This window comes from Trachemys scripta, chromosome 1 (genome assembly GCF_013100865.1).
Source record: "Trachemys scripta elegans isolate TJP31775 chromosome 1, CAS_Tse_1.0, whole genome shotgun sequence".
Taxonomy (NCBI): domain Eukaryota; kingdom Metazoa; phylum Chordata; order Testudines; family Emydidae; genus Trachemys; species Trachemys scripta.
The window spans coordinates 99,557,205-99,585,018 of record NC_048298.1 but is presented as its reverse complement, the minus strand read 5'-3'; the positions used below and the strand labels follow the sequence as shown (position 1 = coordinate 99,585,018).

Here is a 27,814-nt window from a genome sequence, read left to right as displayed (position 1 = left end):
TAGTAAAGAACAGAATTATCAGACACGTAGATGAACACAATATGATGGGGAAGAGTCAACATAGCTGTTGTAAAGGGAAATCATGCCTAATCAATTTATTAGAATTCTTTGAGGGGGTCAACAAACATGTGGACAAGTGTGATCCAGTAAATATAGTGTACTTGAACTTTCAGAAAGCCTTTCAGAAGGTCCCACACCAAAGGCTTGTAAGCAAAGTAAGGAGTCATAGGGATAAGGGGGGAGGGGTAGCTCAGTGGCTTGAGCATTGGCCTGCTAAACCTAGGGTTGTGAGTTCAATCCTTGAGGAGGCCACTTAGGGATCTGGGGCAAAATTAGTACTTGGCTCTGCTAGTGAAGGTAGAAGGCTGGACTTGACTCAACTCAATGACCTTTCAAGGTCCCTTCTAGCCCTAGGAGATAGGATATCTCCATTAATTTATTTAATTTAAGGGGGAAGGTCCTATGGGACTGTTCAACTTGGAGAAGAGACAACTGAGGAGGGAGATGATAGAGGTCTATAAAACCATGAATGTTGTGTAGAAAGTGAATAAGGAAGTGTTATTTACCCCTTCTCATAACAAATGAAGCAGGGGGTCACCCAATGATATTAATAGGCAGCAGGTTTAAAATGAACAAAAGGAAGTACTTCTTCACACAACACAGTCAACCTGTGGAACTCATTGCCAGGAGATGATGTGAATGCCAAAAATGTAACTTGGTTAAAAAAAGAATTAGATGAGTTCATGGAAGATATGTCCATCAATAGCTATTAGCCAAGATGGTCACACATGCAACAACATGCTCTGAGTGTCCCTAAACCTCTGACTGCTAGAAGGTGGGGCTGGACAACAAGGGATGGATCACTTGATAAATTGCTCTGTTGTGTTCACTCCCTCTGAAGCATCTGGACTGGCCACTGTTGGAAGACAGGATACTAGGCTAGATGGACCATGGGTCTGACCCAGTATGGCCATTCTTATGTTCTTAAGCATATACTTATATGTTTTGATAAATCAGAGACCATGTTTTCAGCTTGATTGAAAGCAAAAGGTATTGGAAACAAAAATATACAATCAAATTGTTTTCACAGGATTTACATCCCAATTGTGATTTGGATACTTTGTATGAGGTGCAAATAAATGGGGAAATAAAAACTACTACTATCAGGCAAATGCTATAGGTTTTCAATGGATAGAATAGACTGTTTTCTTACAACAAGGCCTTTGAGTTTTCTTTAATGTGTAAGAGTATATATGTGATCACAAAATTTTGTGGAATAGCAGTCTGGGAACTTGAAATCTTCAATTAGTCTGATCAGGGCCGGCTCTACGTTTTTTGCCGCCCCAAGCAAAACAAATTTTGGCTGCCCCCCACCCAGCCCTGGGCTCTCACCACACCACCACCCCCCCCGCCGCCCCAGCCCTGGGCTCTCTCTCTTCCCCCCACCCCCCGCACCTACTGCCGCCCCAGCCCTGGGCTCTCTCTTCCCCCCTCCCCACCCGCACTCCCTGCCGCCCCAGCGCTGGGCTCTCTCTTCCCCCCGCACCAGCACCCCCTGCCGCCCAAGCCCTGGGCTCCCCCCCCACCAGTGCTGACTCCGCCCGCTCCCCCCTCGCCTCCAGCCGGTCCGGTGCTGGGAGGGTCAGAGTAAGCAGCGGGGCTCACGGGCCGTGCCTCAGTCCCTGGGCAGCTCGGGCCACTTTGCCCAGCCCTGGCACCTGCAGGTGGCTCCGTGTGCCCCGCAGGGTGGCCCCCAGCCCGAGTATCCCCCGCTCGGAGCCTGCCCGGCCCAGTCACAAGGTGCGGCGCTGCTCCCCTGCGGCGCGAACCCTGCAGTGGCCCCCGGGCACCCCCCGCGCACAGCGTGCTGCTGCTGCCAGGGCCGGCTCTAGGCTTTTGCCGCCGGAAGCAAAAAAAAAAGGGGGGGGGGCAAGAATGCAGAATGCCGCCCTTGAAAATGTGCTGCCCCAAGCATGTGCTTGGTTTGCTGATGCCTAGAGCCGGCCCTGAGTCTGAGACTGTGAATTTAACATTGCTGTTGGGTCATGTTGCCATAAGCGCTTGTTGGGAATTTTCTCTTGAAATGATTTTCTGACAGAAAATACAGCTTCTTCAAAATCAATTTGTCCCTGGGAAAATCTAGATTTTGTTTAAAAAAATAAAAATAAATCAATTTTTCTGTTATGAGAAGCAAAATGAAATACTTTGTTTCGGGTCAGTTTGTCTTGAATGACAGTATTTAGCTTTGTTGAACTGACTCAAAACATTTAATTACAAATCAATTCAATAAAACATTAAAATAGGCTTCTTTATCAGGACTTTGCCTTTTGAGAGTTGTAGTTTGAGCCACCATTCTCTCCTATTGACTGAGCTCTTTAGAGGACTATATCTCCCACAATGCAATAAGGATTTCCTTCTGACCAAGCACTGCATGGTGGATCATGGGAATGATACCTAACACTAGGTGCATCATGAGAATTGTACTCCAGGTAGGGAACCTGACCCATTGGGGAGAATGGGGATATCAGAATCCCAAACAACACCTGCCATAAAGCAATGGACCACAATGGGAAAATATATTGGAATGTTGAAAGAACTTCCCTATATTTGCAAAAAGAACAGGAGTACTTGTGGCACCTTAGAGACTAACACATTTATTAGAGCATAAGCTTTCGTGGACGACAGCCCACTTCTTCGGATGCATATCTGTTCCCTATATTTGTAAGTCCCTTACAATTGGCAATGATCTTGGCAATCTCAGCAGAGAAGTAAGGATTGACTGGGCATGGAGACTTTCACCCCTACTAGGACAATAGACGGGGGAAGCATGAACTTTCCACTGCTGTACTATCTCTCTTCTTTGGATAAACAGAGGACTTCATCTCCAGAGTTTAATGTTCACCCCCTTCCAAGGGCACTAAAGGCTCAGTCCTGTAAGGTACTAAGTGCTCTGGCTCCCACTGAATTTGTTGTGAGCTACTAGGTGCTGAACACTTTTGAAAAGCAGATCACTTTTTTAAGTGCTCAGATATGAACTTAGGAGGCTAAGAGACTCATTTTTTAAAATCTTGGTTCTCATTTCTAATTCGCCGTTTATGCAGATGGTTTACTTTTTGCATTTCAACAAAGTTGAGGCATTTTCAGCTAGATTGGCCTGTTTATCGTTTTATTTTTATGGCACTTATTTCCATAGCACAGTAACTGAGCAAAAGAGATGAAATCTAAAATTCATTTGGAAATTTAAAATAATTAAAAATCTTGAAATTATCTCTATTATGTTATAAAAAAATTCCTTAATATAAAAATCTATATTTTCACCTAAACAACTTGTCAGTCTCCCTTTAAACTAGTTAAATCCAGGGATCTCAATAACAGGAAATAATCAAAATATCTCTGATGTGTAGCAAACATTTGTTAAACTTTTCTTGAACAAGCAGACTATATCCCTTCTGCTCTACATTGCTTGCCGTGTTATGAAATGTGAAGAACAGTTTTGTTTTATGCATCAAATTTATATTATGCACAGATTACCATTTCCACGTGTATTTACAAACAATTTAAAACACATGAATAAATCTAAATTGTCAAAAAAGATCCAGAACTATTTTCCTCTCCTCCTCTCCCTGATACACAAAGGGAATCTTCCTCTCCTAAACCATTCCATAGAAAAAGCATGCATAAATAGATATGCTTTTAACAACATTATGACCTTAACCAACAGTGGGCAGTACAACTGTGTCAGCTGAAAACCAGTTTTAAACACTGGCAGAAATAGAATGTGGTGGGGTCCAGCTTCTGTAGCACAAACTGACAGTGCTAAAGTGTTGTTTTTGAAACCAAATTATCAGCAAATAATTATCTCTGTTGCCTGATTGTTTTATTCCCCTTGTGTGTAAAATGGAAAGTGGATTCTAAACAGTGTGTTCATAAAAGGTATGGGCTTGATCCTGATCTCACTTACACCAGTCTAACTATGTGGAGTCCTTGCTGATGTACACCATTCCAAGTCAGAGCCACAGGAGGCCCTATATGTTTATTTTAATGTTTAAGAATGGTTATATTTATCTCATAGCTGTGTCTTGATTTGGTTTCTATTGACAAAACCATGACTTAAGAAAATGTTTGTGATGACAAGAACAGATGTTTCCAGGCAGCTTGCCATAGCGCGCGCACACACGCACACACACAAACGCGCACACACACACACACACACACTAAATAATCTAGTGTTTACTTGTAAGCTGGTGTTGGCTGTTCCATTTTGCCAGTGAATAATGACGACTAGTAGCTATTACTGAGTACTTTAAAATCCTGACTTGACAAGAAGGGAATAAGCTGATAACTGCCTCTTTGTGTAGTACAATCTATACCGTAGACTGGAATACAATTGCTGTAATCACCATAACAAATCTTACTTGGTAACATTTTTCCAAGTCACTTAAGGTATGTCTACACAGCAATTAAACACCTGTGGCTGGCCCATGTCAGCTGACTTGGACTTCGGCTGCAGGGCTGTAAAATTGCGGTGTAGACATTTGGGCTTGGCCTGGATCCCAGGCTCTGGGACCCTCCCCCTCACTGGGTCACAGAGCTTGGGCTCCAGCCTGAGCCCAAACATCTACACCACAATGTTACAGCCTTGTAGCCGGAGTCCTGTGAGCCCAAGTCAGCTGACATGGCTGTGGGTGTTTAATTGCAGTGTAGACATACCCTCTATGCCTGGGATGGAAACCTGAAAGCTAATAGAACAGATGGCCATTAATTGAACAACTGGCTTGTATTTGTGAATATTGGTAGTTTTAATGTAAGCTAGAAACCTTTAGTAGCAACGTGTGAAACAGTCAAGTGACAAAAGCTTGTTGGAGTTGGCAGCTGGGTGGAAACTATTTGAACTACAGCCATAAGAAAACCTCTAATTCAAAGATCATCTTCTGTCAGAGAAATTCTCCAACTTCATTTAAACCAACATGCTTAGGAAAAAGTATTCCTGGTTGCTTCCACTCAGGCTCATCATCAATTGTAAAGATTTTTTTTTTTTGTATGTTTGAAGAAATCAGCAACCTGTGTTGTGTTTTAATGAGCAATAGGGATTGGCACAGTCATTCCTATATCAAGCAAGGGGAAGGAAATTCCTTGCTTGAATGGCCTGGCAGAACTTGGGCAGCTGGAGAGTTGTTGTTGTTGTTGTTTTTGGAAAGCAAATAGGTGAGAGGGGTTTATTTTGGGAGCGAACATGAAAGAAATAACTGGAAACGAGGAAGCTTGTAATTAGGTTGTTCTATGGACAAGATGCTTCTCCCTACCACAGCAGAATACAGGAGCAGAGTTGAAAGATTAGAAAGACTGATGGGGGTTAGGACTTTGAACTAATACCATGGCTGTGATTCTCAGATAGGGTGACCAGATGTCCCGATTTTATAGGGACAGTCCTGATTTTTGGGTCTTTTTCTTATAGAGTCTCATATTACCCCCCCACCCCACCCCGTCCTGATTTTTCACATTTGCTGTTTGGTCACCCTATTCTCAGATAAGGAGCTTGGCTCCCAAGTCTTGTTTCAAATCTCAAAAATCCTGATTCCCCATGAAAGGAATGGTACAGAGAGTTTGCAGAGATATACTGACAGTGTCCTGCTGCCTAAGCGAGAGCCCGTTAGTGACTGGTGTGAAGGCAGAAGTACTGTACTGTAGAGTATCGGGGGTAGCCGTGTTAGTCTGTATCCGAAGAAGTGAGGTTTTTACTCACGAAAGCTTATGCCCAAATAAATCTGTTAGTCTTTAAGGTGCCACCAGACTCCTTGTTGTTTTTGTACTGTAGAGTGTATCTAAAAGACAGCATATTTTGAAAATAGTTTGTAACATTGAGGTGGTACTCTGCTCAGTCAGAAGCCACGACATAAACTCTCTCTGAACGTAAGGCACTCAGGTTGGGGAGAATTGTGAATGACGTTTCACTTATCACAAGATGCTGGGGAAGTAGGGGGATAATATGGTTTATTAACAGTTAAGGGTACAGGTTTCTAACTAATACATTTAAATATCACTTGTAATACTGCCTTGATATCCCATTTAGTCGAGAGTCAGAGAGGAAGAACAATACTCGTATGGCGATCTGTCAGCTTTTTTCTAAATGTGGAAGTGGTGCACTAATTTGTGGATGTCGTACCACTGCCCTCTACTGGGTGAAATATTGTCAAATTGGTTTATGTACATATTGGTTGCCCCTGTTGGCTGAGCTAATGGAGCTGCCCTTTGGTCTAACTGGGACAAGCAGGGCTTAACCTGTAACTTCTAACAGGCCTTTTAGCATAGTTCATGCTCCAGAGAGGAGTGTAGAGAACTACCCTCGGTCAGCATATGTACCTTCAGCCTATCCTCCTTTAATTCCCTCCTTGAGATGCACTTCTTCAAACAATGCTACAAAACCTAGTCATACATCTGCCATCACAGTGAGGGGAACACAACCCCCTTTTTAAAAGAATAAGACCACCAAATAAATACTGTGCCACTACAAGATGTGTGCCAGACTCTGCCTCTTGCTCATCCTATTTTATGTGGCCTCCCATTCTCTTTGCTATGCTTGTATGTTGTCTGCCTAGATTGTAATCTCATTGGATTCATATTTTTTTACATGTCTATAAAACCCCTAGAATATTATGGCCCCTACACAACTAATATCATGCCTTTTTGAACTGTGTACCGAGCTCCCCCTTCTGGTATGGAGGGGAAGATCTTCTACCTCCACAGCAGCATCACCCTCCCTTCGTGCACACATCTCCTCAGCTCCACATAGGATTCACCACAGGCTTGGGGATCTGCATGTAGAGAAAGGATGGACAGTGGGAGGGTCAAAGAGGGGGTGGGGGTAGGGTTTGGGGGGACAAGTGGCATCTCCTGTATCCCAGCAGAGATCTCTCTGAGGTCCACACCAGAGATCGTTTGTGTGTATGTGGCCCCGAGTCCTTTCCAGTTCCACAAGAACCCTGCAGATGTGAGGGGGTGTGGGCCAGACTCTTTCTTTTTTCTGCTGGGTGTAAAAATCCAATCCTCTTTTTGCTCTCTCTAACAGCCCCCCCACACACACACACTTCCCTGAATGAGAAACATAGAGGATGCTCTGTGAGGAGACCCTCCTAGAATTTTCCTCCCCCTGTTCTGTGTTGATGTTACCAGCCCAGTAGGGTACAGTCTGGCCCACTAATAATTAATTGAAAGCAGGAGCAAAAGACTTGATGAACATTGACACAAAGATGAAGGAGCCAGCGGTTTTGTCTTTAAGGACAGCATGAGTTGCAGACTATTAGGTAGGGAGTTTCTGCACAAATTCCAAAAGATATTGCATGCACATATGGTAAAGCACATTTTTTAAGCCCTGGGGCTAAGGCAGAGACCTCTTTATTTGGAAGCAAAGATCACTCACGTTCTCTCTGGCCATGCCCAATGTCACAACGTGATTGAAGATAGTGGCATTTTGTGTATATGCTGCCACAGCAGATTACTGTAGCTTCCCCTTTGCCCCATCCCACACAAAACCCATTTCTGAATTTCAGTTACAATCTTCCTTCCACTCTAGAGTATTACTGTATCACAATCAGAAGTGGCTGACTACTCAGGAAAAGGAAGTAGAGAACAGTTGTTGAATCTTTAGGTTGTAACAGATGCAATATTAGTCTGATTGCATTTGACTTAAAAGCAAAAACCAGAGAACGTTATAGCAGCTTTGTCTAATAATTTGTAGTGATTTTCATATGATCAAAAATTCTCAGTTGCAGCTTCTACTATTTCCATTTTGAGAGAGAAGACACTTCATCCTTCACCAAGATGCTTCAGGCTCATTGTCATACCAAACTCATTTTCATTCCTGCTATGAGAAGCTGTAACACAGGTTATGCAATTAGCAAGAAAGTGTTTGCAGGAATGATAAGGAAAACTTGACAAATGAAGTACTCTCTAGCGTATCAGTTCTGCTGCTGCTTGGCTAAACAGAGCATGCTATAGTACCCAATTTAAAGACAATGTCAAATAATGTAAGCCCCAAATTTGACCTTCCTTATTCAAAGCACCTCAGTGTATGTGTGATTTATATATACATACATATATATATACACACACACACACACACACACACACACACACACACACACACACACACACAACTATATTAAAGGAACATTATTAAGGTTGCAAAGTCAAGTGCTCAAAAGTTGGAAATGTCAGAATTAAGCTTGCCTGCGCAACCTAAATTCAGCCCCCTTGTGCATTATGATACAGTCTTTAATTACATGATCGTATGCTATTTTTCCCACAAGACCCCTACCTCATTCAGTGCACAGAATGGATGGAGCTCACTCAGTAAGCAGCAATTCAATATTTTGTCTTATCCTCATTGTTCAATGTGTGGCCCCAGGCCCTATTTACTGCACACCATGCAAGCCATACTCTGAAGACAGATTCATTACTTTCCTCATGGGTTTTCTATGGTGCTCGTCACTATTGTATCTGAGTGCTTTACAAATATTAATTCATTTTTCTTCACAAAACCCTGTGAGGTGAGGGGGTAGTATTATGCCATTTTACAGTGGGGAGCTGAGGCACAGAGAGATTAAGCTAAAAAATGTCCACTAATTTTAGATACTCAGTTTGAGACAACTAGGACCTGACTTTTTCAGAGTAGTTAGCATTATATTGTGTTCTATATGTTCAGAGAACAGTTCCCATTGACTTCAGTTGCCTCTGTGAGGGCTCAGCACTTCTGCAAATCAGGCACAAGGGTCTCAAGTCAGGCACCCAGGAAGTAAGAAACATACAATTAGTGACAAGGCGTGAAAAGATTGATTTAAGGGACTCTCCTAACATTACAAAGTGACTCTGTGGCACTGGTGGGGGATAGAATCCAGTTCTCCACAGGAGCGGTCAGCTGCCTTAACCATGAGATCAGCTTTTCTCTTCCTGCAGTCCCCTGCCTCATTCACTACAATGTCTGCAACAAACAAACCAGGCATTCTACAGCCAAGTTTACTTCACTACACAGCCTTGTTTCATCCCCAGAGTGGGTCTATGCTGTGTACTGAATGAGGCAGGGGTCTTGTGGAAAAAATAGCATGTGTTCATGTTGTTAAGACTGTATCATAAGGCATATACACAAGGGGGCTGAATTAAGATTGCAAGCCAATCTGAATTTTGGCAATTCCTAACTTCTGAGTGCTTGACTTTGCAACCTTAATACTGTTCTTTTAATGTAGGGGGTGGGTGTGAGATTTCCTAGGTTTTTTTTAAAAAAATCAAACTGAAACCCCCCCAGAAATTTCATCATGTGGCATCATGTCAACACTCACGTGGGTCAGCAGCAGGATTGGAATTTTTAGATCCACTACACCAGGGGTCTCAAACACGCGACCCAAGGCCCGCATGCGGCCCGCGGGGTTGTTTTCTGTGGCCCGCGAGCTCCTCGTGGCCCCCCTCCCAGCGTTTACCTAGAGTGGCTCCAGCCCGACGTGCACCGGGGGAAGGGCAGGCTCGCTGCCTGCCCTGCCCCCTGCCACTCCGGGAAGCGGACGGAACGTGGGGGAGGAGGGGCACAAGGGTCTGTGTGTTGCTCTTGCTTCAGGCAGTGCCCCCAGCAGCTCCCATTGGCCACAGTTCCCCGTTCCCGGCCAATGGGAGCTGCTGAGGTTGGTGCCTGAAGCAACAGCAACACACAGACCCTTGTGCCCCTCCTCCTCCAGGTTCCGGCCATTTCCCGGAGCGGTGTGGAAACAGACAGGCAGGCGACCTGCCCTGTCCCTGGTGTGTGTTGGGCTGGAGCCCGTCCCCCCGAACCCCTCCTTCAGCCCAACCCCCTGCTGTACCCCACACCCCTCCTGCACCTCACACCCCAACGGCCTGCCCTGAGCCCCCACCACACCCCTCCTACCCTCCCTGGGGGCAGGAAGGAGTTGGAATGGGGGCAGGGCCTCATGAAAGGGGTGGAGTGGGGGCGGGGCCAAGGGTGGTGCGGGGAGGTGTCAGTAATGCGGCCTTCGGCCAATGTACTAGTCCTCATGTGGCCCTCGTGGTCATTTGAGTTTGAGACCCCTGCATACACAGACCTCTGCCACTTGAGCTAATGGAGTAACTGAGAGCAATAGTAGGTTGTCCTCAATGTTGATCAGCAGTAGGGATGGGATATAAGTTACATGCATTGCCAGTGGGTTTCATTGATATTTGCTGACAGCAGAGGAAGGTTGAGAAGCAGGAATCTTGGGTTCCATTACAGGCTCTGTAGGGGAGTGTTCTTTAGTGGGCACAGGCCCATCTACCCATTTCCCCCAAGCTTGACTCCTTCTGTCCCAGTCCTGTCTCTTCACTGCCCCTGGCTTAGGGTGACCAGACAGCAAATGTGAAAAATCTGGACAGGGGGTGGGGGTAATAGGAGCCTACATAAGAAAAAGACCTAAAAATCGGGACTGTCCCTGTCAAATTGGGACATCTGGTCACCCTACCCTGGCTCTTTGTCTCAGTTGCATTCTCCTTGCCTACTCAGTTGCACTGGGCATTTGATAGTGGCTGGAGGCCCTATGGTTGTAGAGACCTTGGAGCCAGCATAATGCTTTCAGAGGCACTTTGTGTAGGGAGTGTACTTGCCAACGGTCCTCACTACAGTTTAAGAAAAGATTCAGCAAGGGTCCCTCCCCTATACAACTTTCCAACTTCTTGGACTGGGCCAAATCCCCACCTAACCTAGTCCTTAGACGTGCCTCCTTATGGGGTACTGAGCACAGCTGGCAGCATTCATTCAGCCCTCTCTCTCTGTCCCCCTACCTGTGCATAAGGGAATGCAAGGGGCTCCCAGAGTTTTCTGCTGTTGAGTAGGAATGGGACAAGCCTGGTGCACAAATGAGGAAGTAAATGAAAGAGCAGGGCCATGTTGGTTCGTGTGGATCGGAAGCACAAGGTGGGGCAGGAGGTGAGAAATCAATGATTTGCTAAATCCTTGAGGAAAGAAATTTTATTTACAAGGACCTTTATGAACTTTGAAGAAGGTTCTGCTTTAAATTGGCCTCATACAAAGAATAAAAACTATAAAAGTAAAGAATTACTTTAAAGATGATTTGAAGGGAACTGTCAAATCTTCCCCAGCATTTACTATGTACTGAATGCCCCTTATTGCCCCATGAAAATAATGGTTCATATGCCCATTCTGTTTTGTCTTATGACATTCATTCTTATGTGGATTGCAGCCTCTCCTTTTGATGCAGTGTCCCACTATGCACTCTTTTTCTGGCAATCAACCCACTATTGCTCAGAGCTGTCTGTGCAATGTCAGATTAGTGCCATTAGTTTACTATGCTGTGTGGTGTTACCAAATATTTTTACAGTAGAACTTTAGACATTTTGCAAGATAAAATACACTGCATAGTTTTGTAAAATACGTTAAGTGTAACAAACCTCCTTCCAAACACCCCCTCCTTTACCTAAACAACACTTTGGCTGGCATTACTTTCTTTAGAGGGATTCCATAGCTTAGGGTTACCATACGTCCGTTTTTTCCCGAACATGTCCGGCTTTTCGGCAATCAAACCCCCGTCCGGGGGGAATTGCCAAAAAGCCGAACATGTCCGGGAAAAATACCGGCCGGGCACTTCCTCTCCCGTGGCTGCTCTGCTCCTCCCCGGACTCAGACTTCGGCTCTGTTTAAGAGCCACGCTGCCCGAGCCAGCGCTACTGGCTTCGGGCAGCCCCCGTGCCTCCGGAACCTGCTCCGCCGGGGCCGGGGTGGGAAAGGGGCAGGGCTGGGGGTGGGAAAGGGGCGGGGCTAGGGCCCATGGAGTGTCCTCTTTTTTTATTTTTTAAATATGGTAACCCTACCATAGCTGGTGTTGGTATTACAAGCTTAGTGGATGCTGGATGTCTTCGTGGTGCAAAAGCCCATAATCGGAGTGGGGCCGGACACTGTGGGACCTAACAAAGGGAAAAGGACCATTTAAAAGTAATATTACGTTTGACCAATAATGATCACAATCTTCAGCTTCTTACTCAGATAGAACTATCAGTGAGAGACACCCAACAAGTAGAGTTTTGTGTTGAGTACAGACTGGGATTGGGCCTTGTCCTGTATTTCAATGTAATATGTTAGGGCTGCATTCTAATACTCCTCCCTTGTTTTGATATGGACTTCAGTGGGATGATTTGTAGAGTAAGATACTATTCAATATGTATCAGAATCTGTCCCTTGTAATTTTTTGGGATGCTAAAATAATTCTAGTGCCATGTGTTTTAACCCCCGTTTGAATTTATTTTGATTCAGACACCAGGCTTGGTTACCAAGCCAGTAATTGACAGCATTCTTTGTCTGCGGGATCAGAGGTGGAAAGAAGTCCGGAGCATACTGACCCCAGCCTTCAGCGCTGCAAAAATGAAAGAGGTAAGATGCAGTAAGTGCCATCGCTTTAATCCAAAGAAACTGATGTTTTGTCTTCTGCAAGCACTTTCCTTGTATGCTGCACTTCAAGGATATTTAAAGGACTGTCAACATGTCATTGTCAAACTGTTCAAGCCCCATTGTTGTGTGTGTATCAACACAATGTGGGCCAGAGCGTCAGCTAGTGTAAATCAGCATAGCTCTGTTGACTTCAGTACAGCTGTGCTGTTCTGTATCAGCTGAGCATCTGGCCTTATAACTTTCTCCAGTAAGAAATCAGCATGCTCATAAAAGTGTAGCAGATGTAATAAATAAATAAATAAACTTTTAAAAATAAGCTGCTCTGATGGACAAAAGTACAGAAAAGGTTAATGCTCTCTACCAATCAGAACACAGCTTTTCAGTATTTGCAGAATTAGCAGCTCTCACTTTAATGCACAAACCTCTGTCAGTCTCTTTTCATCCCCCTCTCCCCTTTATTCTTTAATTCTGGGATATAATAGAAATAGGTCACTGGAATAGAATGTAGTTGCAAGATAAATACCACTGAGTGAAAATAAATATCTTTCTGCTAATTTTCTGTAAATTTCTCAGCATTTATTTACAGTAGGAGACCATTATCTTATGACAAAGTTGTATTCCATTGACACTATATCTCTTAATTAAATGCAGAGTAAGGATTGACTGGATAAACTCTGCTTTAAAACAAATCTTCCTTTTTTGCATTTATGCTGAAAAGGAAACACATTCCTCACTCTGGTGCCCAGTTCTTGGTTGTAAAATTTTCCACTGGGCAGAAGCTTGTGTTATTTTGACATGTTGCTGTCGAAATCCACAGTAACATCTAAATGCGTCTGGCTTCTTTAGCTCTATAGACAGCAGTTGCTTAGCAACACCAGCTGTCACCTCCTTATTATGGTAAATTCTAATTGGACATAAGCCTGGCAAGGACCGCTGATTAATCAGAACTGACAATATCATTGGTTATGCATCTAGACACTGACTCTGCAACTGGCTTGATAGCAAATTTCATAGACGGGATTTTTAAATACTCAAATGATTATTCAGCAATGGTGTGGCTGAAGAGGAGAGTTTTTTGCATTTCCTTAGCTAAAATTAATCTCTCTTACTGCATGTCTTCAGCACAGAGCAGTTCCGGGGCTTCAGCTTTTTGCTGTTTAAACTAACAAAAGATAAAACCAATCACCACCTGGTTTGTACAGAGCAACCCCTGCTGGCGCCAGTCAGGTCTATGTTAGGGGGGAAAAAGATTCTTTGGACATTGTGCTTTGTGGTGATGATGCATATAAGTGTTTGCAGAGTTAATTTTTTAATGTGGGAGGAGAAGAATCCACACTCACATCTCATTCTGCTTGGTAGCAAAGGAACACCACCAAAGGAGATTAAAGCTAGAGGATTAAGCCCTGTGCTGACTTAATGTCTAGCAGCAAGCTCACATGTGCATACGGTAACATTTATGTTTCAGCCTTCTTCCACCTTTTGCTCCCTGTTCCAAACTGTGTATGCTGAGACTGTTAGCATGCTGTTAGTTATTAGAAAAAGAAGACTTTTCCTACTCTGTTGTACAAGGTGACGAGGGGAGTGTTCAAGTCTAAACAATCAGGGAAGAGCTTCCTTCAAACAATGCTACCTCTGTTCCTCTGTGTTGTGTGTGTCTGGAATGCCCCACTCCCTTTTGTTGATAAATGTTATCTCCAGTTTAGGGGGATCCCCACAAGTAACCTAAATCAGTTCGCTCAGTTGCTTCAGCAGTATTGTTCCATACTTATTCTGTTTCTGCCTGCCACTGTGCTTGTTTTTTTCCAGCAGAAAATGATACATCTGGGTACGGTGCTTTCCTGGTAGGGGTGTTCTTGGTTATTTTAGATGATTCTGTGTGAAATTCTTTTGAATGTATATGCTCCTCATCCTTGTATATCATTTTAAATCAAAAGTGGTATTCTGTCCTGGGATTTCAGTTTAACATGATTTAACTCCTCGCTCACACAGGCTTCTCTCCGCTGCTTAATGTAGTAGTCATACTAGAATTTCTCAAAGGAAATCAATACTCATTCATTGGTATCCATCTCCCCTTTTCTTAAGCCACCCACCTTTAGTACTTTCTACAGAGCCTCTGAAGTACTGCAATAACACAAAATGCTAGTTTTTAGTATTGGCCATACTACAGCAAAGCCTGGTGCTCAGAACTTTTCTATATAGTTAATCCTATTAGTGTTTCCATTATAAAACCCGTTTTTCAAGGAATTACAAATTGGCTGCTTTTGATGTAAAATTTGGCATCTAAGAGTCTGGGCGAATTGCTTGTATTTTTTTTCCTCCTGCACCTTTTTTCATTTCTGCCAGGCTCAATCCAGACATCATAGGTTGGAGTTCATTAGCCTCTAACACTTCAGTGTGGCATTGCATTTTAATGGCATTTGCACCATATCGTTGTCATGTTACGATGCTTCACCTGCAGGGTCTGTCACCTGCAGTCCTATCCCAAGAGTGGGAGTGGCAGGAAATGGCCAGCTGCTTGATGAATAGTTCTTCTTTCCAGGAACCTGCCCACCTCTTCTCTCAGATCATTGGGGCCTTAGCACAGGCCTGCCTGGCAGTAAGAAAATGAACCCCTTTCACAGTTTTTTCTGGAGCACTTGCATCACCATGTCCCCTGGTGTTCTACTATGCCCCGGTTCCCTGGGGCGCTAACAGGCTCTTCCACAGCATTTACAGAGGCTGCAAAAATCCTCAGCGAGTGCTGGGAGTTGCACATGAGCAATATAGGTTACAGCTCCGTTCTGAGCAAACCATTATCTACCTGAATGCTGTAGGATAACAGGGAGATTGAGGCCTGCAGTAGGGCAATATTCTAATGAACCTGTGTGCTGAAGACAACCAACACAGCTGCCAGATAAATTACACACACACCTGGAGAACTGGGTCTAGGAACCCTTGTTCTTCAGTTTTAAAAACACTGGCCTCTACTACTTGAGCTACAGCTTCAGAGCTGGTAGTAACAGTAGGCTCCTTATTCACTCTGTGGGCTAGTCACTAGGGGACAACATCACATGTAGAAAGCTAGTACTTTACATTAGGGGCAGTTTTTCTGTGTCTGGATGGGAGACCTGGGTTGACAGACCTACAAGGCCCACACCTCACCTTGTTTTTCCACAAAGCCAGGGGAGTGGCGTGATTGAGAAATTCACTAAGGATTTTCACCTGACTCTGTGGTATTCTGAAAAAAGTCAACCAGAGGCAGACACCAAATATGGAAAATTTCAACAAAGCTGAGCATTGTTAATTGTTAGGTGACCATGCCGGTGCTGCCTATATTAGGAGAATTGTTTTTCTAATGTGTTTCAAAATTTTCTATGCGGCTTCCACAATTCATTCACCCTGAATCTCCTAACTTGTTTGCATTAAAAGTTGAATGCTATTCGAACGTTGTTTTTATGAAGTTCCATATGCTGTCTTTTCTCCCCTTTCTTTTTCTTTTTCTTTTTCTTTTTCTAATAAACACAAAAAGGTTAGTAAAACTAGTAAAACAGCTCACTCTCATTGGAGGAGGTTTTAATGCTTGTTAGTGTGAAGCACTGAGCTATCGTAATGACAAATGCAGTATAAGAACATTGCAGGATCGAGGCCTGAGAATCAGTCAGATGTGTTGCATGGACCTCTGCACTCATGTGGAGCCCCATTGGAGTCATCAGCAAATCTGATTGCAGGATAGGCCTTAGATTATAAATGCTTTGGGGTGAGGCACATATCTTCCTTTTTGATTGTCCAGGAGTAATAAATAATCAGATTAGGAGAGACAGCACAAGACTGGGAGTCAGGAGATCTGGGTTCTCTTCCCAGCTCTGCCAGTGACTTCCTGCATGAACTTGAGAGAGGCACGTGAGTGCTCTGTGCCTCAGTCTCCTCTTCTGTAAAATGGGGATGATAATACCTGCTTCACGAGGTTGTTGTAAGACTTACTTCGTTAGTGATGTCAGTCACATGCTTTGAGGTCCTTGGATAAAAGATGTGTTAGAAGTATCATAGCTACACCAAGGTTCTTTTAAAGTTCTCTCTAGGTATGATATAATAAAGCAAGAAAAGATGTTAGGATGTTTGTTCATGCTGTAGTGATCTTGGTGCCCTATTTAGCATTTCTTGATGAAAGTAAAGAATACACTTCTGATGATCCTGCAGTTCTGGACCCCTTGTCAGACTTGATAAATAATTCTTCTCTCTTTTACTGCCCACACCAGCAGAATTCTATTGATTTTTATTTATTCTGATTGTGCTGCAGTGCTCTTGCCATATCCTATCAGTATACCTGCAATCCTCTCGGCTATTGCCACCCGTTCAAACAAAAAGTTCAAGTGTGCAACACAGTGTAGCATTGTTCTAAACAATCAGTGAAATGGAGCTTGTGTTAATGCTGTTTTTCTACCTAAAGAGGGTTGCAAAGCAGAACTTGTGATGATGATGTACAAACAGTGATTTAAAACCCCTCTCATGCCCATTTCAGATATTTGGAGCTAGTAGATCCAGCTAAAAAGAAGAGTCTGACAGTGGCAGCTGTGGGTCAGAATTCTGGGTGTAGCTCGGTAACTCCCCTGAGTTCTCCATGAGTCAAAGATGTTTGGAAAGTGCCTCTCAGGACTGTGCCGTGATTGCTGGGCTTTTCAGCAAAATGCTACTGTTTTAGGGCTCCTTCCTGAAATATGCCAATATGTGTTATGCAGTTTGGGGAGCTGGAGCAGTTGTCCCACATGTGGGTCCTTCATTAGGAAAAGCTATTTCACTGAGTTAACAACAGTGAATGACACAGAGAATTGCGATAAAGGGAAGTTAAAAGGGAGAGAAATTTTGGGTGACTGCATATATGAGTCAAAGAAGATTATTTGTGGGGTGGGACCCTCAGTGTCCCTTCTGCCCCAATGTTAGACCCTTCACTGGGGTCTGATCAGTTAACTGCAAAGGAAGAGATGCAGTTGCTTTTTGTCTTCCCTAGTGCTTGAGTATGGGAGTCATGAACACTGGCATGAGTCCCCACCCCTCAAATGATCTTTCTTGACTCTTATATGCTGTCAACCGCAATTTCTCTTCCTTCTTTTTCCCTGGCCTCTAGTAAACTCCTGTTTCTTGCGTCATCTGGACTGGCGGGGGCTTTTCATATCCTGCCTACTTGCCACCAGGACTGGGAGATGGAGTCCCCAGAGTGGGCTCTCCATTACTGGTGCAACTGCTGCCTTATCTACCTGCTCCTAATGTTCCAGCACCAGTTCTTCATGAGCTTGTAGTTCTCTTCTCCCCCTCCTCACACAGGGCTTCTCACTGTGGGTCTGATCCAATGCCCTTCAAAGTTAATGGAAAGTGCCCCATTTACTTCAGTGGATTTTGGATTAGGCCCTTAGTCCCTAGATGGTGCCAAATGTTCTCATGTTCCATGAGACCACCAATACCAGGGCAGGGACCCTGCCTAGCAAGTTAGACCAACTGTATGTCAAGCCAAAAAAAAAAGTGTCAACAGGGCATAATCGCTGGGTTTAGTCCTGCACTTCCCCCTCCATTGAATATATAAAGTGTGTGTGTGGTGGGAGAGAGAGAGAGAGAGAGAGAGAGAGAGATTAAGGCATGGGGTCACGCATTGAGGCCCCAATCCAGCAAAGTACTTAAATACCTGTACTTTGCTAGATCGGCACATGAATAATGAGGATAAAAAGAAATATTAACAGCTGTCTGATTGACTGCACACAGTTCATCCTGTGCATTGAATGAGGCAGGAAGTCTGTAGAACAAATGGTATGTAATAATTTAATTAAACACTGTGTCATAATTCATGTGCAGGTAGAATTAAGGTTGCACAGGCCTTAATTCTGGCATTTCCTACTTTTGAATGCTTGGCTTTGCAACCTTAGTAACATTCTTTCAATATAGTATTTTTGGTGTAGTATTTGTGTGTATATGTATTGGGCACATTGTACCATCTAGCTATAGACCTCATAGGCGAGCTGGTAGCATTGTTTATTATTAAGGGTGCCCCAAACTTCCCATTTAAAGGCCCTGATTTCAGTTGCTTATAACTTTCCGAAATTTTAACCATTCAGGATATAATTTCATATGCTGGGTGTTTGTTTCAGCTTGAATTTTGTTGTTGTTGAAAACTTGAGCACAGATGTCTGTGTTCTTGAAGATAAAGGTGAGGGGAAAATAGGTGTTTTTTCCCCATGTTAAAAATTCTGGCAACATTTTTTGAGACTCTATGGAGCCCCCATGCTTTGAAGCAGGGCTTGAAATTTCAAAAAGGGGTGGCCTTTGTTTCAGAGATGTGCCTTTTTCTGTCCCTGGAAAAATCCACTCAGATTTGGTGGAGTTACAAGCCACAGTTCGCATGTGCTTAGTAGAGACTTGCTGGAGCTTTGCACCTAAAATCTCCTGTCAGCAGCGGCTCCAGGCACCAGCGCTCCAAGCACGTGCCTGGGATGGCAAGCCGCAGGGGATGCCCTGTCAGTCCCTGCGAGGGGGCAGTCAGGCCGCCTTTGGCGGCTTGCCTGCGGGAGGTCTGCCAGTCCCGCAGATGCAGCGGCAATTCGGCGGTGGGTATGCTGAAGCCGCGGGACTGGCGGACCTCCCGCAGGCATGCCGCCGAATCCGTGGTACCGGGGACCTCCCTCAGGCATGCCGTCTAAGGCAGCCTGCCTGCCATGCTTGGGGCGGCAAAAAAGCTAGAGCTGCCCCTATCTCCTGTGGAAAAAAAAAGAGCATATGATCATATAATTAAAGACTGTATCATAATGGATAAGCAGAAGGGGGCTAAATTAAGGTTACCCAGGCTCTATATATGTTCTAATCCAAACAGGAATTAATTCAGGGAAGTCCTATGACCTGTTTTGCAGGAAGTCAGACTAGATAATCGCGGCAGTCATTTCTGTTTTTATAATCCATGAATTACTGTTCTCCAGCCCATATCATGCTGTCACAGTGCTGTATGATAGTGATGCCTGCTCTTGTGCAATACAGTATGAAAATCTGAATGATTATTATTGATGAACATACACAATCTTATTGCTATTTTAATTATTATTTTTAATATATAAAGGTGAGGTTTTAATGCTATAGCAGCAGACAATTGGTTAACCAGTTTTGCTGAAGGCTGAGATCGTTATTATGGAAAATTGTTAACATGACATGATATAGTTAGGAAATAATAATCGCTTAGGGTGGAAAGGATGTTCAGTGAGTCCTGCAGAGTGTAGACCCATCCCCATGAATCAAGTTGGGAGTTTAGTACTCCTTAACCCTGTTTAACACTGTGTTTGTCTATCATCTTGAGGAAGGAACCTCCATCCACCAGCCTCTGTGATAGCGAGCAAGAGTAAGCAGCAGGAGCTGCCAATGATTGCAAAGGGAAACATACCATGCAAGCCCTTCCCTTTGCCCCTAGAGAACATCAGCAGATGATCTCCAGACACTCCCATTAAAATGGGCACCATCTGACTGGGTGATTGGTTTTGTTCCACCCACCAGCGATGGTTGGTAAAGCGGGGTTGGGGAAAATAAAACACTGTTTAAAAAAGTAATCTGATACGGAAACAATATCACCTTGAATATTTTGCTCATACGTTGTTCATCGCTTATGACACTTTTGATGTAAGCTCTGTGTGGCAGGAAACGTGTCTTTCTATGGCATATTGTGGGGGCTAATATTAAGGCAGATAAAATTAAATATTCAGAAATGTGGTTACTCAGAGGAGTGTGACTATGATGCTATTGAGCAAAGTAAACACCCCAGTGTACTGTGTATACATAGTGCCAGAAACTAACTGTTTTGTGCCAGGCCATATATTGGCAAGATTACGCAAGGAAGCCCCTGGCAACAAGAAAAACCCAACCCCAAGCACTCTCCTTTGGCAGATAGAAATAAATCTGGACACTGGGATACTCTTGCCATTAGATAACTGGCAGATCAAATATTTACAAGGAACATACTGTTTCAGTTTTACTCCATTATGTTACTACCAGCCAGTCAGAATGTACAGCAGCTGGAGTTCATTTACTTAACAGAAAATCATAGGTTGTGGAGCTCTTGCATTCTGATTGGCAAATGACAATGTGTAGTAAGGTAGTGGTCTCCAGGGCATAGCTGCTGAGTTTGTTTATTACTGTACTGTATTTTTTTAAAAGTTTTCTGTAATTTCTTTTCCCCCACCACCACTATTTTTTTTTGATGATTAAACAAAGGGCTTAAATTGCTCATGAATCAATAAATGTGTCAGCCTGTGGTCTTTTTATGTATTTATCATTAAGTTATTTATGCCTCCTCCCCCCGGCAAGAAAAATAGTTAAATATATATCCTGCATAGTCTTCTTATGCAAATAATTGTCTTGTCAATGTATCCCTACCCTTTAACAATGCCTGCACACATTCACAACAAATCAAATCCTTGTTAACTTCCATTTCCCTAGGTAGATTGGCCAACAAAAAAATCGTATGGGTAGAAATAAAGTGCAACAATATTCAGAGATTTCAAGGGCTGGCAGAGTATAGAAATTCCGAGCAATAGAGTGAGCTGCCTTGTCCACCACAAGAGTAACCCTCTCCACCCCCATCCCATCAGCTGTTGGAAAGCTATAACAACTGGCTGGGTGGCTGCATATCTGGTGATGAGGAATGAAGGAGAAAATAAGGCAATTAAAAGAAAATATATAATGATCACCATATGTTTAATAATCATACCTGTTTAAAATACTGATTTTTGTTTTGTTCTCCTTAAATGATTCTGTTATTTGGAAGGGTTTAACCCAGCGGTTACAAAACAACATTTCACACCATTTCAACCTGTTTAACGGATTTCTGTTAATTTCATTGAACCATTTGAGAAGAACCTCTTTGCAGGGGACTTTCCTGGCCTGGGGAAGCCAAGGGGGAAAGGAGATTGCACTATAACTTCCCTACCATCTCAGCTACTTTTGCAGAATACCAATCTGGCTTCATCAGAATTCACATTATGAGATTTCTAGTATGAGGCCCAAATCAATCCAGTTTTGAGCTGAAATAGTAATGTCCTGTTCCTTTAAGTATAGGAATGGAAGCTCAAGTGACTAACAATATTCCTAACTCGGAATGTTGCCTTCAGTAAACATATTGGTTGCTCATCCACTGATCTCTTGGCTGTTTGTACTACGGACCATGTGTTCAGATGGCACTGTGCCTGTGTACAAAGTGTTATGCCAGTTTTGCGAAGGCAGAGGTGCCAAGCAACCATGAACTTGGATGGGCAGCCCACATTGCTCTGTTGATGTAGCAAGAGGATGCAATAAGTCATTTTTTGGTAAGAGTGCCACAGGAGTAGCACAAGCCTGTTTGCTCTTATCATGCTGGTTCACATCCATGCAGAATACCTGGATAGGAAGGCAAGGAGGGTGTGGAGCTTGCGGGTGTATGTGGCTGCCAATCTAGGCAGTTTGTATTCCAATGGGTGCATATAATAGTCACTGGGGATACAATGAGGTAGCAAATCATGGATTATAGAGAAGTACAATTCACACTCCCTGTGAAGAAAAGGACATAGCAGACAGTGCTGCCACGGGATACACTCAGATCACAAAAAGAACAGGAGTACTTGTGGCACCTTAGAGACTAACAAATTTATTAGAGCATAAGCTTTCGTGGGCTACTGCCCACTTCTTCGGATGCATATAGAGTGGAACATATATTGAGGGGATATGTATACACACATACAGAGAGCATGAACAGGTGGGAGGTTGTCTTACCAACTCTGAGAGGCCAATTAAGTAAGAGAAAAAATTTTTTTTGAAGTGATAATCAAGCTAGCCCAGTACAGACAGTTTGATAACAAGTGTGAGAATATTTACAAGGGGAGATAGATTCAGTGTCTGTAATGGCTCAGCCATTCCCAGTCCTTATTCAATCCTGAGTTGATTGTATCTAGTTTGCATATCAATTCCAGCTCAGCAGTCTCTCGTTGGAGTCTGTTTTTGAAGTTTTTCTGTTGTAAGATAGCCATCTGCAGGTCTGTCATTGAATGGCCAGACAGGTTAAAGTGTTCTCCCACTGGTTTTTGAGTATTATGATTCCTGATGTCAGATTTGTGTCCATTAATTCTTTTGCGTAGAGACTGTCCGGTTTGGCCAACGTACATGGCAGAGGGGCAGTGCTGGCACATGATGGCCTGTTCTTTTTGCGGATACAGACTAACACGGCTGCTACTCGGAAACCACTCAGATCACAGGCTGTGCACTAACCCAAGTAGTCAAGCCACCCATGGAACATAATTGTGATTGGAGTCTAATGGTCAGATCCACTCTTGACCATCATGTGTCATCACCTGCAAAGGACTGTTAGCAGAGTATTTTGAGGGGCATTAACCATGTGCATATCCATGTAGTGGCAATTGCTGTTCCCAAGAACCTTTTCCCCATGTAGTGATAATACTGGTCTCTGCACACTGTAGTGGACTATAACACCAGGCATTTATATGGTGCTTTGCTAACAGTCTTCAGATCTGCAAAACTCACTGCCTTCAACAGGATTCTACACAGAAGTAAGGGTCTATACATGCTGATCCCTTTTTTTAGGATTGCAGTTATAAAGAAGGTATGTTCCCTGTCCTTGAGACTGTACCATCTCATTTTGAATGTACCGTACACACTGGTCATTGTAAGTCACCATCTATATTGGGTTGGGGCATAATGGAGAAAAGAGGTGGTGTGTCTTTGTTTGTTTGCAGTCTAAAGTGTAACCAGAGTTAGACAGGAACCCAACTTCTGTGGACATTCAGTCAGGATTTCCTGGTTTGCGTTTAGGCTGTGCAGCAGCCAGCGGGTGGAGCTGGCATATTCTTTGTGGTCAGAACTGAGAGCTTGTACACACTGCCACTTATGTCAGTATAACTTATGTTGCTCCAGGGTGTGAATGAGCCACCCCCAGAGTGACGTCAGTTACACCGATCTTAGCACCGGTGTGGACAGCCATGTCGACGGGAGAGCTTCCCCCGCTGACATAGCTACTGCCTCTCGTGGAGGTGGTTTTATTATGCTCATGGGAGAGCTCTCTCCAGTCAACATAGAGCATCTTTACTAGACGTGCTGCACTGGCGCAGCTGTAGCGCTTCTAGTGTGTAGACTAGCCCTGAGAAACAAGGGGTGTCTGTCCGCCCCCCCTCCAAGATTCCTTCTTCCTCAGAAAAAATTACTCATGCACTGATACAGAAGATCTCGTGAGCACTGTACCATCTACTGTTTGTAACTAATATAGAGGAAGTTATTGAGGTTTTTCATTATGCCATTTGTGTTCCTTTTCAGATGACTCCACTAATAAACCAAGCATGTGATGTCCTGCTGAGTAACTTGAAGGTGTATGCAGATTCTGGCAAGGCTTTTGATATCCAAAGGTATATTCACCACACTACAAATGAGAACCACCTTTTCAAAATACTTGAATAGTCACGCTTCCCCTAAATACACACTTACTTTACAAAAGGAGTTCTCAGTCTTTTTCGGAGGGTGGATCACAGCTTAATGCTGGCGTGTGTCTGATGAGACACCTCTCCTTTATAGTCATTATCACTCTAAAGGTATGTCTATGCTGCAAATAAAACACCAGGGTGCTGAGTCTCGGAACCCGGGTCAATCAGGCTCAGACTCGCAGGTCTCAGGCTGCGGGGCTAATAATAGCAGCATAGATGTTCCCACTTGGGCTGGAGCCCTGGTTCTGAAACCTGGTGAGGGCTGATGGTCTTGGAGCCCTCCCAAGCAGGAATGAATACACTGCTATTTTTAGCCCTACAACCGAACCTCAGAAGCCCCTGTCAATTGACCTGGTCTCCAAGACGCAGAGCCGTGGGTTTTTCTTTGCAGTGTACACGTACCCTACATCCCTGTGGCAGCAATTGCTTATTTGGAAAAGTAATTTTAGGAAAGTATCTAAGGTATTTGTAGCTATCTTTTAATGAAGTGTAACAGCTGAAAACAAAAAGGAGAGATACTTCAGTCTGTGTCCAATCAGCTCCCTGTAGTCCACTAGAACATAAGAATCAATAGCGCAGCTAGGGGGGTTCAGGTGAAGCGGCTGCTTCCCCTGACCACATTCCCCAAAAGTGGTGCCTTTTTAATTTTCATACTTACTCGGCGCCACTTATGGGTCCTTCCGCTGTCTCCTCCCTCTTGCTACTCACTTCATCAACAACAAAAGAAGTCTCCTCCCCCGACTGGAACTCGTCCATCTTTCCTCTGGCTCAGACCGCAGCCGCTCACCCCGCCAGCCTGTAGCGAATGCCCCGTCCCCTGATAATGGCGGAGGAGTTATCAGGGGACGGGGACGGGGCGTTCGCTACAGGCTGGCGGTGTGAGCGGCTGCGGTCCAAGCCGGAGGAAAGATGAACGAGTTCCAGTTGGGGGAGGAGACTTCTTTTGTTGTTGATGAAGTGAGTAGCAACAGCAGCGGTGCACTGACCCCCGCCGCCCACCTGGGCACCCCCCCTCCTCCACAGCTGCTTCTGGGTTTTTCTTTTCTTTATTTCGCGGGCTGGCCAGCTGACTCCCACCTCCTGGTGCTCCGGGCGACCAGCGGAACGGGGCTAAGGGCTCCCGGCGCTCCGGCCGGTGCAGCAGGGCTGCGGGCTCTCGGCGTCCGGCCGGGACTCTGGCCCTGAGAGCGTGGCCGGGGGTCTCGGTGCCCCGGAAAGCGCTCCGGATGGGGAAGTGGGGCGGCCCTGCGCATGCGCTGCTCTGTCTTTTGGCGGCATTTCGGCGCATGCGCAGGGCCGCCGAAATGCCACCGAAGAACCGGCACTTTTTTTCTCCACCGCTCCTCCTCGGCTGCAACCCTGGCTATGCCACTGATAAGAATGGCCATACTGGGTCAGGTCAAAGGTCCATCCAGCCCAGTATCCTGTCTACCGACAGTGGCCAATGCCAGGTGCTCCAGAGGGAGTGAACCGAACAGGAAATGATCAAATGATCTCTCGCCTGCCATCCATCTCCACCCTCTGACAAACAGAGGCTACGGACACCATTCCTTACGCATCCTGGCTAATAGCCATTAATGGACCTAACCTCCATGAATTTATCTAGTTCTCTTTTAACCCTGTTATTGTCCTAGCCTTCACAATCTCCTCAGGCAAGGAGTTCCACAGGTTGACTGTGCGCTGTGTGAAGAAGAACTTCCTTTTATATGTTTTAAACCTGCTGCCCATTAATTTGATTTGGTGCCCCCTAGTTCTTATATTATGGGAACAAGTAAATAACTTTTCCTTATTCACTTATGAATAGAAACATTCACTTAGAAACATATGAACACAGGAACTGCCATACAGGATCAGACCCATCTAGTCCAGTATCCTGTCTCTGACAGTGCCAGCACCAAAAGCCGGCAAGGAACCCCAAGATAGGCAGTTGTAGGATAATTTGCCTCAACTTTAGTTCTCATCCTCATCTCTAAATAGTCAGAGATTGGCATAAACCCTGAAGTATGAGGTTGAATATCCCTTTCAAAATTTTTGTTGGCATTAACTATTATAACTCTGGTTATTTTTGTTATCCATATTAATGTCCAATTCCTTTTTGAATCTTGCAAAATTCTTGACCTCAGTAACTTCCTGTAGCAATGAGTTCCACAGGCTAATTAAGTGAAAAAGGATTTCCTTTTATCGGTTTTGAATTTTCCAGCTTTTAATTAAATTGACTGTCCCATTGTTCTTATGTTGAGACAGGGAGAACAGAAGCTCCCGATCTACCTTCTCCAGACTATTTCATATACAAGTATATAGTTATTTTATATACTTGTATCATATCCTCTCTTATTCATCTTTTCTCTAAGGTAAACAATCCCAGTCTCTGCAATCTCTCTTCATATGATAGATTTCCCATGCCCGTAATCATTCTCATTGCTCTCCTCTGAACCCCCTTTAATTCTGCGCTGTCATTTTTTAGATGAACTTCAGATTCCTTGAAGGTATACTATCTGTTGCTTTTTAAATTATCATTTTGTTCCAATACCTCTTCTTCTGACACCTTAATCTCTGATAGTACCTCATCTTTATTAGCAGGAAAGAGCAGGTCCAGGGTAGGTATCTCCCCAATATCCTCTGCAGTGAAGACTGATGCAAAGAAATAATTTAGTTTCTCAGCAATGTCCTTGTGTTCCTTTGTGGCTCCCTTCAGTCCCTGATGATGTGCAAACCATCAGTGGTCCATCGACCACAGTTTGAGAAATGCTGCTGTACAATGTATGGATAGAAATTATTGGCAGGGCTATAAGGAACATTCTCACAGATAGGGATCTGCTTTTGAGCTAAAGAGGCAGCTTTTTCATGGTCAAAGCACCAGAGAATCTGATACCTAGAATCAAACTAGTCTTTCATAAGATGACATGGGGGCTGTGACCGTGGATAATTTGATAGTTGTTTGTGAACCCCTGACATATTGCATTTGATTTATAACCATTTATAAAGAAACTTTTTTCTTTTTATAATTTAGAAGTACAGTTCCTGACCAAAAGGGTTATATAAACAATATTAAAATTTCTCACGTGAACTTTAGTGGAGGCTGGAGGCTGCTATTATTAATAGCACTTAGCCTTTGTTGTTAGAAGAATAAGGAAAAAAATTGCTGTAGGTGAAACTCAAATCTAATGAAAATTGATCCAAATCTAAAAAACAAAGGGGGAAAAGATATAATGTGATATTTGTGAAGCAGATATTGAGAGAACAAGTTAAGAATTACTTAAACAAGTTAGATATCTTCAGGTTGGCAGGGCTTGATGAAGTAAATCCTAGAATACTTAAGGAACTGTCTGAAGAGATCTCTGAGCCATTAATGATTATCTTTGAGAACTCCTGGAGGACGGGAGAGATCCCAGAGGACTGGAAAAGGGCAAATATAGTACCTATTGATACAAAGGGGAATATGGCCAACCCACGGAATTATAGACCAGATTGCTTGACTTCAGTACCCAGAAAGATAATGGTGCAAATATTCAAACAATAAATGTTGTAAGCCCCTAGAATATAATAAGGTGATAAGTAATAGTTAGCATGGATTTGTCAAGAACAAATCATGTCAAATCAATGTAATATACTTCTTTGACAGGGGTAACAGGCCTTGTGGATAGGGAGGAAACAGTAGATATGATATATCTTGACGTTAGTAAGGCTTTTAATGCTGTCTTACATGACCTTCTCATAAACAAACTAGGGAAATGCAGCCTAGACAAACTTGCTATAAACTGGGTGTAGAAATGGTTGGAAAACCATACTCAGAGAGTAGTTACGGTTCACAGTCAAGCTGGAAGGTCATATTGAGTGGGGTCCTGCAGGGAACTGCCCTGGGTCAGATCCTAGTCAATATCTTCATAAATAATATGGATAACTGCACAGAGAGTAGACTTATAAAGTCTGTGGA

The 27,814-nt window shown here is 43.8% G+C and overlaps 1 protein-coding gene across 3 annotated transcripts in view; it reads left to right on the top strand.

The window, feature by feature from the left end:
• TBXAS1 (thromboxane A synthase 1) overlaps positions 1–27,814 on the top strand; it is a 327,489-nt gene that overhangs the window by 180,199 nt on the left and 119,476 nt on the right. For all 3 annotated transcript variants that reach the window (XM_034778962.1, XM_034778970.1, XM_034778954.1), the window contains 2 exons: positions 12,284–12,400; positions 23,717–23,805. In XM_034778962.1, coding sequence (XP_034634853.1) covers positions 12,284–12,400; positions 23,717–23,805 — 206 coding nt within the window. The remainder of the gene's footprint in view (positions 1–12,283; positions 12,401–23,716; positions 23,806–27,814) is intronic.